This window comes from Geotrypetes seraphini, chromosome 3 (assembly GCF_902459505.1).
Source record: "Geotrypetes seraphini chromosome 3, aGeoSer1.1, whole genome shotgun sequence".
Classification (NCBI taxonomy): domain Eukaryota; kingdom Metazoa; phylum Chordata; class Amphibia; order Gymnophiona; family Dermophiidae; genus Geotrypetes; species Geotrypetes seraphini.
This window is the reverse complement of record NC_047086.1, coordinates 43,947,433-43,961,163: the sequence shown is the minus strand read 5'-3', so window position 1 is coordinate 43,961,163 and position 13,731 is coordinate 43,947,433. Positions and strand designations below refer to the sequence as shown.

Below are 13,731 nucleotides of genomic sequence, written 5' to 3'. Positions count from 1 at the left end.
GAAAGCCAGCATGAATTTAGTCAAGGGAAATCTTGATTCACCAATCTATTGCATTTCTTTGAAGGGATGAATGAACAAATGGATAAAGGTGAGCCAGTTGATATTGTGTATTTGGATTTTCAAAAAGCATTTGACAAAGTACCTCATGAAAGACTTCTCAGGAAAGTACAAGGTCGTGGGTTAGGAGATACTACTACTAATCACTTCTATAGAGCCAAAAGGTGTATGTAGCGCTGTACATTTTGACATTTATAGACAGTCCCTGCTCGGAAGAGCTTACAATCTAACTTGGACAGCCAGACATGACATATAGGGTTGGGGATGCAGAACTCTCAATGAAGAAGAGTAAATAAGCGGTGGACAACAAACATGTATACAATTTAAACAAATTTGGGAGCAAGAACTTTAAAGCTAAGTATTCTGTCCTCTATAATATATAAAGTTTATAAAAAAGACAAAATTGATTAAGATGTCATTGATTGTATTAAGAATGAGGAGGGAGGAGTGGTTTGGTTTGGGTTTTTTTTTTTTATAGTCGAAGTGTTTTCTCTTTCCAGTTTGCATGCAAAGATAAGTTCTGGTGGCAAACGGGGATCTGAGGCTTTTTCCTCCTTTAGACAGATTCTTACTTTATGTTAACGTGTCGTGTTCCTTTCAGAGGTATGAACTCTCGCCCACCCCAAGGCAGAGCTTTTTGATTTATAGGCTCTTCAGCCAACCAAGAACAGGGCATTACTTTGGTTAGGAGTCGAAAGCACTCTCATAGAGGTGGGCTTTTAACTGGGCCTTGAACACTGCCAGAGATGGAGCCCGCCATAGGGATTCGGGCAGCTTGTTCCAAGCATATGGCACAGCAAAACAAAAGAAACAGAGTCTGGAGTTGATAATGTCCTATTATGGATTAAGTACTGGTTGAAAGACAGAAGAGTAGGTATAAATGGTCAATATTCTCAATGAAGAAGAGTAAATAAGCGGTGGACAACAAACATGTATACAATTTAAACAAATTTGGGAGCAAGAACTTTAAAGCTAAGTATTCTGTCCTCTATAATATATAAAGTTTATAAAAAAGACAAAATTGATTAAGATGTCATTGATTGTATTAAGAATGAGGAGGGAGGAGTGGTTTGGTTTGGGTTTTTTTTTTATAGTCGAAGTGTTTTCTCTTTCCAGTTTGCATGCAAAGATAAGTTCTGGTGGCAAACGGGGATCTGAGGCTTTTTCCTCCTTTAGACAGATTCTTACTTTATGTTAACGTGTCGTGTTCCTTTCAGAGGTATGAACTCTCGCCCACCCCAAGGCAGAGCTTTTTGATTTATAGGCTCTTCAGCCAACCAAGAACAGGGCATTACTTTGGTAGGATTTTTCTACCCTTCAGGTGTACCATATTTTTCGCTCCATAAGATGCACTTGACCATAAGACGCACCCAAGAATTAGAGAAAAAAAACATTCTGAACCAAATTCTCCCTGCCAGGCTCTGCACCCAACCCTACACTCCTTGCCAGGTTCTGCACCCTGTCCCCCCTCCCTGCCAGGCTCTGTATCCTGTCCCCCCTCTGGTGATCTTGTGTGGGACAGGGCAGGCTGGGACAGGGCAGGCAGGCTAGTGGCAGGCAGGCAGGGCCCCCCCCCAACTCAAGGCAAGCAGGCAGGCAGGGCCCCCCACCTGGAGGAAAGCAGGATCCTCCCTTACCTTAACTCCTCCGACAGTCCAGTGCTGTAGGGCAGGAGCTTTCAGCCTCCTGCCCTTCTTCCTAGGCAGCAGCAGAGTCGGAGCGACAAGAAGGCAGACACAAGTTTTTCGCTTCCTGCCTTGCCGCTCCGTGAATAGCAGTCCAGCGCTTTAGGGCAGGAGCTTTCAGCCTCCTGCCCTTCTCTCCTGCTTTCTCCCCCCAAGTGGCAGCGGCAGAGCGGCAAGCAGGCAGGTGCGAGTTTTTCGCTTCCTGCCTTGTCCCGCGCAGCTCTGTGAATGGCTCTCCCAGTTCTCACGAGAACTACCTACATAGGTATGAGCGACGCAGAAATTGAAGATTAGATTAGATTAGTTGGCAATTCTCTTCTGAGGGGTACAGAAACATCCATCTGCAGACCAGACATGATATCACGAGAGCTATGCTGTCTGCCTGGTGCCAAAATCCAAGATATTATGGAGAGCTTGCCGAGACTCAACAAGCCTGATGACTTATCCGATGCTGCTCATCCACGTTGGAACTAACGATACCTGCGAACATATCAAAAGCGACTTTGGGCTCTCTGAGAGAAGGTGAAGCAGACAGGTGCGCAGGTGGTATTCTCAACCATCCTCCCTGTCGAGGGTAAAGGCCAGGACAGAGAAGCTCACATCCTGGAGATGAATGCAAGGCTACGTGTATGGTGTCATTGAGAGCGTTTTGGCTACCTGGATCATGAGATGATTTTCCAAGGGCTGCTGAGTAGGAATGGTGTGCATCTATCAAAGAAGGGAAGAAGTGTTTTTGGCAACAGGCTGGCTAATCTACTGAAGAGGGCTTTAAACTAGAAGTGATGGGGCAGGGTGATCAAAGCCCCCAGGTAAATATAAGCCCTCAGGCAAATAAATCACTGAAAACCTCTACACAAATGGAAAAAGGGGGAAATGTCTGGAAAGCAGTATATACTAATGCTCGAAGTATGAGAAACAAGATTCTGGATCTAGAAGCTGTGATAGAAGATGAGTTGGATATAGTGGCGATCACGGAGAACCATGACTGGGATGTAGTTATACCAGGCTATAATCTGTTCAGGAAAGACAAGGTAGGAAGAAAAGGAGGGGGAGTAGCGTTATACATTAAAGATCATATTAAAGTCACACAATTGCAGGATCTGCAGGACAAAGAGGTGGCACTGTAGATCAATTTGGAAAGTGGGAACAAACGGTGAATATATTTACATTGATGTCATATATAGGCCTCCTTCACAGATGGAAGAATTGGACAGAGATTTAATAGTAGACATTCAGGCCCTGATTCTCCAAAAGTTCGTCCCGATTTTAGGCAGCTGTAGACGTCCTACAGCTGTCTAATCAGCCAATCGGGATGCATGTTTTTTTAAAAAAAATGCTCTCCAGCAGGCCGCCCGGGAGAGGCGTCCTATACTAAACGCAGATTCTGTAACCGGCGTCTTTAGAGAATCGGGTTAAATTAGACGCGGCCGCTATACTTATGGCAGCAAGGGATCTCCCTGCTGTAATATGTATAGCGGCCGCAGTTGTTGCGGCCGCCTGACCCATCACCGACAGGAGAATGCCTAACTCCTCCTGTCGGAACCCCGAGCCCCCTCCCCCCCAAACTCGTAATCGCCGACAGGAGGATGCCCAACTCCTCCTGTCGGAACCCCGGAACCCCCTCCCCCCCAAACTCATAATCACCGACAGGAGGATGCCCAACTCCTCCTGTCGGAACCCCGGAACCCCCTCCCCCCCAAACTCGTAATCGCCAACAGGAGGATGCCCAACTCCTCCTGTCGGAACCCCGGAACCCCCTCCCCCCCAAACTCGTAATCGCCGACAGGAGGATGCCCAACTCCTCCTGTCGGAACCCCGGAACCCCCTCCCCCCCAAACTCGTAATCGCCGACAGGAGGATGCCCAACTCCTCCTGCCGGAAAGCCCAACGACCCCCCCGCCCCAACTAATCTCCCTCCCCCAACTAACCTTTCAATGTTGGTCAGCTGGACGGGTCTTGCTGCCGTCCAGCCGACGGGTCTGCCTCGTGGAAATGAGACGGCACGCCCCTTCCCGGCCCATCCCCGCTAAATCTAAGGCCTGATTGGCCCAGGCTAGGCACCTTGGCCAATCAGGCCTTAGGATTAGTGGGGATGGGCGGACCCGCTATGCCTAAGGCCTGATTGATCCAGGCTTCTACAGCCTGGGCCAATCAGGCCTTAGATTTAGCGGGGATGGGCCGGGAAGGGGCGTGCCGTCTCATTTCCACGAGGCAGACCCGTCGGCTGGACGGCAGCAAGACCTGTCCAGCTGACCAACATTGAAAGGTTAGTTGGGGGAGGGAGATTAGTTGGGGCGGGGGGTCGTTGGGCTTTCCGGCAGGAGGAGTTGAGCATCCTCCTGTCGGCGATTACGAGTTTGGGGGGGAGGGGGTTCCGGGGTTCCGACAGGAGGAGTTGGGCATCCTCCTGTCGGCGATTACGAGTTTGGGGGGGAAGGGGGTTCCGGGATTCCGACAGGAGGAGTTGGGCATCCTCCTGTTGGCGATTACGAGTTTGGGGGGGAGGGGGTTCCGGGGTTCGGGGTTCCGACAGGAGGAGTTAGGCATCCTCCTGTCGGTGATGGGGCAGGCGGCCGCGGCCGCTATACTTTATTGCAGCAGGGAGATCCCTTGCCGCGATCAGTATAGCGGCCGCGTCTACTTACAATGTAGACCAGCATTTTGCTGGCCTACATTTTAAGCGTCTCTTCCTCTACTAGGGAGACGCGTAGGGCCGCCTAAGTTCGCCTAAGGCCTGTAGGCGAGCTTAGGCATCTTGCGGGTCTCCCTAGGCTCCCGAAGGCGCCTTCAGGCCTGCCTGGGGAGCATTTTTTTTTTAAAAAACGTGCATCCCGATTGGCTGATTAGACAGCTGTAGGACGTCTACAGCTGCCTAAAATCGGGACGCACTTTTGGAGAATCAGGGCCTCAGAATATATCTAAAAAAGAGGAAGGTTTACTAATAGGTGGTTTTAGCATGCCGGATGTTGATTGGGGTGTCCCTATAGCGGGGTTTTTTAGACGTAGGGAGATCCTGGATTCTCTACAAGGAGAACTGTTCAAGCAGTTGTTAATTGAACCCACATGGGAACAGGTCATACTGGACTTAGTGCTTACAAAAGGGGAAAGTGTTTCTGATGTTATAGTGGGTGATCATCTAGCATCCAGTGATCACTTCATGGTACGGTTTAATATTAAGATGGGTATTATAGGGCTAATTCAAAAGCAAAGGGTCTAGACTTTAAAAAAAACTAACTTTGTTCGGATGGGGGATTATGTCAAGGAATTGTCTGGATGGGAACATCTGGAAGGAGTAGAAATTCAGTGGGCAAAACTGAAAGGAGTAATTGTAAGAGCAACAAACCTTTTTGTGAGGTAAGTAAAAGTAAGAGGAAAAGAAGGCTGCTTTGGGTCTCAAAAGTAGTAGCTAAGAAGGTAAGGAATAAGAGGTTAGCTTTCATAAACTACAAAAGATCACAGAAAAAGAAAGACAGGCAAAAATATCTGGAAAAATTAAGAGAGGCTGGTCGTGTAGTCAGGAAAGCAAATATGCAAATGGAAGAAAAAATAGCTGTCAGTAAAATGGGGAGACAAAACTTTTTTAGATATACTGTATTAGTGATAGGAAGAAGTGCAAAAGTTGCATTGTGAGACTCAAAGGTGAAGGGGAGAAATATGTAGAAGCTGATAAATAAAAGGCTGAATTGCTTAACAAATATTTCTGTTCTGTATTCACAGCCGACGTGTCGGGAGCAGGGCCACAGAAGACCACCTTTCTCCCTTGGTGTATGAGTCTGAAAAAATTTTTTTCCTGGGAGTGTGATTTTATTCACATAAGAACATAATAATTTGTCTCCGATGGGTCAGACCAAGGGTCCATCGGGCCCAGCGGTCCGCTCCCGCGGCGGCTCATCAGGTCTATGATCTGTAGAGTGATCTTTTGTCTAACCCGTTGATTCCTACTCCCTTATATCCTGAAAAACTCCTTTTTTCACTTTTATTTAAGCCCCTTTTTGCTCCTGTGTCCTCCTTTATCTGTAGCCTTCAATACCTTATCCTTCAGGAATTTATCTAGTCCCTCTTTGAAACCGCTTAATGTAGTTTGTCCTATTACATCTTCCGGAAGTGCATTCCAGGTATCCACCACCCTCTGAGTGAAGAAGAACTTTCTAGCATTGGTTCTAAACCTGTCACCTTTCAATTTCTCCGAGTGCCCTCTTGTTTTTGTTGTTTACATGTTGTAAATGATGTATGGGGCAGTTCTCATTTAGACTGTGGTCTTGTGCTGGTCACCTATGAGACAACGCCTGAGCCATAATTTCTCGTGTATTCATTAAGGGCTCATATTGATGTCCAGGATTTAAAGAACTTTTTCTATTTTATTTATTCCTTCCCAGTTCAGACTTTCTGTCCAAGGGATTAAGTGTGTTAGCCAATTGTCAATTGGATTTCATCATTATTATTTCTAGGATAGTATTGGCTATTACCCAAAGGGCTATATACTTTTGTGCTGTTTTGGTTAATTTCAAGAAAGCCTGGGATGGTCACACAGGATCTCTTAGACAGAGGAAGAGATAATGGTTACTGTGGATGGGCCTTTATCTGCCATCATGCTTCTATGATTTGGGAGCATATTCTGGATATAAATAGTGGGGTTCCCCAAAGGTCTGTGCTGGGACCATTGGTTTTCAACATATTTATCAATGATCTAGAGATGGGAATAACTAGTGAGATAATTAAATTTGCTGATGACACAAAGTTGTCGGGATGGATATGGCAACAAAGGCAGAGGGGCTGGAATCACTATGGATCAAATTACCCGGTAACAAGGGTGCGGGCATAAAACTGGGGCTGTACTATCGACCACCTGGTGCGCCAGAAGGAGTCGGACACGACTTGGAAGCAGAATTGAGACAGGAATGCAGGACTGGAAGTGTAACAGTGATGGGGGACTTCAACTACCCGGGAATAGACTGGAGTACGGGTCACTCCAACTGCACTAGGGAGACAGGATTTGTAGAAACTGTGAAGGACTGCTTCATGGAGCAACTAGTCAAAGAACCGACGCGAGGGGGTACTACTCTTGACCTCATCCTAAACGGATTAGGGGGGCCTGCTAGAGGGATAGAAGTGGGAGGACCACTAGGCAATAGTGATCACAACACGATCAGATTCACATTAGAAAGAGAGACACCCATAGTAAGGAGGACCGCAACAACTGCGCTGAATTTCAAGAAAGGGAACTATGTTGCTATGAGGGAAATGGTAGGGAGGAAGCTCAGAAACATCTTTAGGATGGAGACTGTGGGAAGCGCCTGGACCCTATTCAGGGACACCCTGCAGGAAGCACAGAGAATGTATGTCCCCAGTTTCAGGAAAGGCTGCAAGAACAAGCGATCAAAGGACCCGGTTTGGATGTCAACAGAAGTAAAGAGGGCGATAAAGGACAAAAAGGTATCCTTCCGGAGATGGAAAAAGGACCCAACGGAGGAAAATCACCAGACGCACAGGAAATGCCAAAAGGAATGCCACCAGGAGGTTAGAAAAGCAAAGGGGGAATACGAAGAGGGGCTGGCCAGAGAGGCGAAAAACTTCAAGGCATTCTTCAGTTACGTTAAGGGAAAGCGACCAGCGAGAGAGGAGGTGGGGCCGTTGGACAATGGGGATAGGAAGGGAGTGATTAAGGAGGATAAAGAGGTAGCTGAGAGGTTGAACACGTTCTTCTCGTCGGTTTTCACGAGCGAAGACACATCCAATATACCGGACTCAGAGGAGCTCATGAGTGGGGAACAGGCTGAAAAATTGGATCACATAGAGGTAAGTAAAGAGGATGTCCTCAAACAGACAGGCTAAAATGCGGCAAATCACCGGGCCCGGACGGGATCCACCCAAGGGTTCTGAAGGAACTAAGACAAGAAATAGCGGGCACAATCCAGCATGTTTGCAACCTATCCTTGAAAACTGGTGAGGTACCAGAGGACTGGAAATTGGCGAATGTCACACCTATCTTCAAGAAGGGATCGAGGGGTGACCCCGGGAACTACAGGCCGGTGAGCCTGACTTCAATTATAGGGAAGATGGTGGAAGCTATGATCAAGGACGGCATTTGCGAGCACATCGAGAGGAATGGCCTACTGAGAACAAGCCAGCATGGATTCTGTAAGGGAAGGTCGTGCCTAACGAACCTTCTGTACTTCTTTGAGGGAATAAGCAGTCGGGTGGACAATGGGGAACCCATAGAAATCATTTACCTCGATTTTCAAAAGGCTTTCGACAAGGTGCCACATGAAAGGCTGCTTAAGAAGCTGTGGAACCACGGGGTGGGAGGGGATGTGCACAGATGGATCAAGCACTGGTTGTCGGGCAGACTGCAGAGGGTCGGAGTAAAGGGTCAATATTCTGACTGGCGGGGAGTCACAAGCGGTGTACCACAGGGGTCGGTGCTGGGGCCGTTACTCTTTAACATATTTATCAATGACCTGGAAAAGGAGGCAAAGTGCGAGGTTATAAAATTTGCAGACGATACCAAACTGTGCGGCAGAGTTAGGACCAGGGAGGAGTGTGAGGACCTACAAAGAGACCTGGACAAGCTAGAAGACTGGGCAAACAAATGGCAAATGCGCTTTAACGTGGACAAATGCAAGGTCATGCATATAGGGAAAAAGAACCCGTTGTTCAACTACAAATTGGGGGGGGTATTGTTGGGAGACAGCAGACTTGAGAGAGACTTGGGTGTGCTGGTGGATGCATCACTGAAGCCATCTGCACAGTGCGCAGCAGCCTCGAAAAAAGCCAACAGGATGCTTGGCATCATAAAGAAGGGCATAACAACCAGAACACGGGAAGTCATCATGCCATTGTATCGAGCGATGGTGCGTCCACATCTGGAATACTGCGTTCAGTATTGGTCGCCGCACCTCAAGAAGGACATGGCGGTACTTGAGAGAGTCCAAAGGAGAGCAACGAAAATGGTAAAAGGGCTGGAACACTGCCCATACGCCGAGAGGTTGGATAGGCTGGGGCTCTTCTCTCTGGAAAAGAGGAGGCTCAGGGGAGATATGATAGAGACCTTCAAGATCATGAGGGGCATAGAGAGGGTGGATAGGGACAGATTCTTCAGACTGAAGGGGACAACAGGTACGAGGGGGCATTCGGAGAAACTGAAGGGAGATAGGTTCAAAACAAACGCAAGGAAGTTTTTTTTCACCCAAAGGGTCGTGGACACTTGGAATGCGCTACCAGAGGAAGTGATCAGGCAGAGTACGGTACAGGGATTCAAACAGGGATTGGACGGATTCCTGAAGGATAAAGGGATCATGGGATACTGAGGGAGGAGCTGGGATGTAACACAAGTATAGAAAGCTAATCAGGTAATGAGTATAGAAACCAAACCAGGTCGTGCATGTGCAAGACCGGAGGGTTAGGACTTCGATAGGAAGACAGGACTTAAATGAGAAACCAAGGTGGCAAGGGAGCCCCTTCTGGTGATACAGACAGGTCGTGACCTGTTTGGGCCGCCGCGGGAGCGGACTGCTGGGCGGGATGGACCTGTGGTCTGACCCGGCAGAGGCACTGCTTATGTTCTTATGTTCTTAAGTTGTTAAATCGCAAGAGGATTGTGAAAAATTGCAAGAGGACCTTGTGAGACTGAGCCTCAAAATGGCAGATGATGTTTAATGTGAGATAGTGCAAAGTGATGCATGTGGAAAAGAGGAACTATAGCTACATGATGCAAGGTCTATGTTAGGAGTCACTGCCCAGGAAAAGGATCTAGGTGTCATTGTTGAGGATACATTGGCTCAATGTGCGGCAGCAGTTAAAGCAAATTGAATACAGTACTAGGAATTATCAGGAAAGGAATGGAAAACAAAGATGAAAATGTTATAACGCCGTTGTATTGCTCTATGGTACGGCTGTACCTTGAATACTGTGTGCAATTCTGGTCGCAGTATCTCAAAAAAGATATAGCAAAATTAGAAAAGGTACAGAGAAGGATGTTAGATGCATGGAATAGTCTCCCAGCAGAGGTGGTGGAGACAAAGACTGTCCAAATTAAAAAAAGCATAGACAGGCACATGGAATCTCTTAGGGAGAAGAGGAGATAGTGGATGCTATGGATGGGTAGACTGGATGGGCCATTTTGGCCTTTATATGCCATCTTGTTTCTATGGTTAGGTTAGCCCTGTTTATATCCTTGTACCACAAATAAAAAGCAATAGAATGGAAAAGCCTGATTTTTTTCTTATATGTCCATGTGTCAAAGTGTCTTCACAAGAAGCAAGCAATACATTAAACAACTAAAAAATCAACTACAAAAAAAATGTAACCCTAAATAAAATTAAACAAATAAGGCTAAATTATGTATCTATTTAGAATAACAATTCCCTGATGCCTGTCTCATCCCACCTTTTACAAATTATTTAGTCATCAAAACTGAATCATACAAAGTCTGGAAAGATAAAGTCATCAAATAGGCCCCTATTATCTATTAATTATTTCTATAGTGCTAACAGATGTACGCAACACTGAACAGAGTCACAAAGAAGACAGACCCTGCTCAAAAGAGCTTACAATCTAAACAGACAAGACAGAAACAGGATGTCATAGATACAGTTAATCTGCTGGCTGGATTGGAGTGGGGTGTAGGGTTACGGACTGAAGGCAATATCAAAAAGGTGGGTTTTCAGTCTGCTTTAAAACAAGGTAAGGGTGGAAGTTTATTATCTAACTTATTTAACTTCACATATCCAACGGACTGCCAAAATCTGTTATTTCTCTATAATATGGCTAAAATCAGACCCTTCCTTTCTAAGCGCACTGCCAAAACCCTCATCGCCTCTTGCCTAGACTACAGCAAACTGCTTCTCACTGGTCTTCCACTAAACCATCTCTCTTCCCTTCAATCTGTTCATAACTTTGCTGCATGCCTCATATTCCGCCAATGTCGCAATGCCTCTCTCTTCAAGTCACTTCATTGGCTCCCTATCAGTTTCAAAATCCTCTTACTGGACTACAAATATATTCACTCTGCAGCTCCCTCAGTATCTCTCCTCACACTCCCCCCCTTAGGAACCACACTCATCAGATAAGTCTCTCTTATCTGTACCCTTCTCATCTACAGCCAACTCCACACTCCGTCTCTTCTACCTTGCTGTACTGTATGCCTGGGACAAATTGCCTGACTCAATATGTCAAGCTCCATCGCTGGTATTATTCAAATCCAGACTCCAAGCCCACTTCTTCGAAGATGCTTTCAATTCCAAACTTCAACCTACCTTCTAAGCACCAATATCTAAGCATTCCCTCTGTAATGCCTCCACCTGAGCACAGTGTATTGATGCACCTTCTTGTCCAGTTTGTCTGTCTTGACTAGTTTGTAAGCTTTTTTAAGCAGGGACCATCTATACTGTGTATTGATGCACAGTGCAACAAACATTTGAGAACTGTTGTCAATTCAAAAACAGTATCCCTTATGCTTCTCACTAAACCTCTCAACATTGAAAAGGGTTCAATGAAGAATTGACACATACAGCCTTGGACTATGAAAGTTTATTGAGTCCCTGGTGGTGCTGCTGAGAACCAAAACAATATGTTGAGAGGATTAGTGAGAAGCATAAGGGATACTGTTTTTGAGTTGACAACAGTTCTCAAATATTTGATTAGAGTTTCTCAACAAGTGGAGCACAGAAGATATAAGTGCCTTGGAGAAATTGATGTACATGCTGCACATGTCTAGTAGTCTGTAGAAATTAGTAGTAGTAGTAGTAGAAATTACTTGACTGGCATAGCAATCACACTAAAAGCATAATGAAGCTCTCTCTAAACAAGCTGGTCACCATATATTTTTTTATACACCTATTTCCTTTTTTTTCAAGTTCCTAATATCAGTCTAAAATAAAGTTTAAACAGATTGAAAAACTATCTTCAAACTACTTTCAAAGAAAATGCACAGAAACATTTTGCAAACACATAAATACAATAACTTATAGGTTTGTGATAGCTTTCATTGGACCAATCTTAACAGTTCAAAAATAGTTAGGAAGTCATCCCAAACACACACACAAAAAACCCACTATAAAGCAGCACACCAGCTCTTGCTAAAATAAAACTTAACGAAACGGATAAGCCGTGAGAAATACTAAAACCTAAGCCACAAATTATATTATATATACATATAGAACTGCACGCTCCACGTTTGAGTTTTTAATCATGTGCTGAACAGGGAGCAAATGCCTGCTCCACAGAGAATCAGCAATACCAGTATCCGCTATTGTTGCAGAAGGCAGCGCGCGAGAGCACGCGCGCGCCCTCTTTCTCCCTCCCCTCGCCCCGCCCAGCTAAGCTCGAGCGCTGTAGCTCAGCATTTTGGCTCCTCCCCAACACTCGCTCCCAGCAACACATGACGTCGCTTTATTTCTGGCACATTACAGGAAAAAAAAACCCACACACAAACAAAACAAATCTTCCTCCACTTACTAGAAGACCCTCAAATAGAAGTTCATTTTATGCGAAATGCTAATTTCAAGTCTCGTTAGTTAACTATCTGCACTTGAACAGTTTAATTTTTTTATATAAATTTTTTTTTTCTTAGCTGTAAAAAAAAAAAATTGCGGGAAATTCAATTTCTATTTCTCTCTGCAAAAAACTTTTTCCCCGGCGATAGACATCTCTCACCAGGTTCTCGTAGGTCCGCGGGTGCTCTTTGCCCATCCAGTCTATCCTTTTCGGAAGCAGCTGCGAACACAGAAAAAAGAAAAAGGGGATGATGAGGAAAAAAATTTAAAAAATCAACTCCCACTTCCAAACGACCGAAAACCGGGACGCAAAAGCCAGGACACCGGAGCGGCCCCCAAGAAAGGAGCCCTTTCCCAGGCGAAAGCAGATCAGCGTACAGAGGGGGGCGGGGAAAACGAGCGGCCGCTCTAGATGAGCTCTTACCTCCTTTTCTTCCACTTCACGGATCAGGACCTGCACAGACCCCCGCAGCGAGACAGGATAAAACCGAGAGAAAGAGAAAAAAAAAATAAGTAATCAACGTTCAAGGCAGCTCTCACCAACCGGTCACCCCCCTCCTTCCCAGCCGTGAGACGGGCCGCGCTCGTGGGTCACGTACCTGAGCCGCTTGCTGACAGGGTCCGTCTTCTAGAAAGCGGGCTATAAGGAAGTAGAGCTCCGTAGCCGGTGTAGATGTGTGATCGGCGTCGCTCCGCCGAGCAGACGCGGCCGGGCCTGGGCGAACGCCGGGCTCGGCTCCCGCGCGCGGCAGCGACTTGTGCTGCGCGGCGGGGCCGCACTTGGCCGCTTTCGGCTCCCGGCGGTGTCTGCCGGCCGAAGACATGGCGATCGGCTGGCGGCCGGGAGGGCGTCGCGGGGCGCGCGCCCCTGCCCCCACCGGCCGGCGCGAGCGGGTTACCGTGCCTGTTCTGAGCGAAGCTGTCAGCGGTCGTTCACCAGGCAGAGCCTCGCGCTCGCTCTATTCCACCATTCAGGCGAACTGAGGAGGAGGAAACAACAAGCCAGCGGCGTCGGGCTACGTACGCGCCCCCGCGCTGTCACACGCGCACATCCCGGAGTCCGCGCGAGCGAGCGAGCGCGTGTGCGCGCACGCATTTCGTGTTACCGTCGCTGAGCGGAACACGACGAAAATGAGACTAGAAAAAGGAAAGGTGCCGAGTGAGGGGGAGAAAAAAAAAACCCCAGTAGACATGTTGTGTTTTTATCAATTCCTCTCGCTTCACACTTTCAAAAGCATAGAGATTCCCCACGCCCTTACTTTCCAGTAACCTCAGCAAAGCACTGGCAGCTTTTGTGCCCTGTGGCGGTTCTTTATTTACAGTTCTCATATGTACAGCTCGTGTGTGGGACCGTGAGCGTAGAAATGTGACACGGAAAAATGTGTGGAAGTGAAAGCCTGAAGAGCTCCCGTTAACTTTCCTTCTTGAGAAATTATATTAGCCCAACAAACTTGAACAGAAGTCATAAAACCCAAGATGGTGCTGCTGTAATAGTT

The 13,731-nt window shown here is 46.8% G+C and overlaps 1 protein-coding gene across 8 annotated transcripts in view; it reads right to left on the bottom strand.

Moving 5' to 3' along the window:
- Positions 1-13,296, bottom strand: part of PHIP (pleckstrin homology domain interacting protein) — a 603,903-nt gene extending 590,607 nt beyond the window's left edge. For 5 of the 8 annotated variants that reach the window (XR_004538753.1, XM_033937020.1, XM_033937021.1 and 2 more), the window contains exons 1-3: positions 12,835-13,288; positions 12,660-12,689; positions 12,396-12,455 (exon numbers count right to left, since the gene is read on the bottom strand). Coding sequence is in view for 7 of the 8 variants with exons in the window: in XM_033937020.1 (XP_033792911.1) it covers positions 12,396-12,455; positions 12,660-12,689; positions 12,835-13,059 (315 nt within the window). In the remaining variant the exon portion in view is untranslated. Of the gene's footprint in view, positions 1-12,395; positions 12,456-12,659; positions 12,690-12,834 lie in introns of all 8 variants that reach the window. The other 3 variants (XM_033937026.1, XM_033937025.1, XM_033937022.1) reach the window with 3 other exon arrangements.
- Positions 13,297-13,731: the final 435 nt, after the last annotated feature.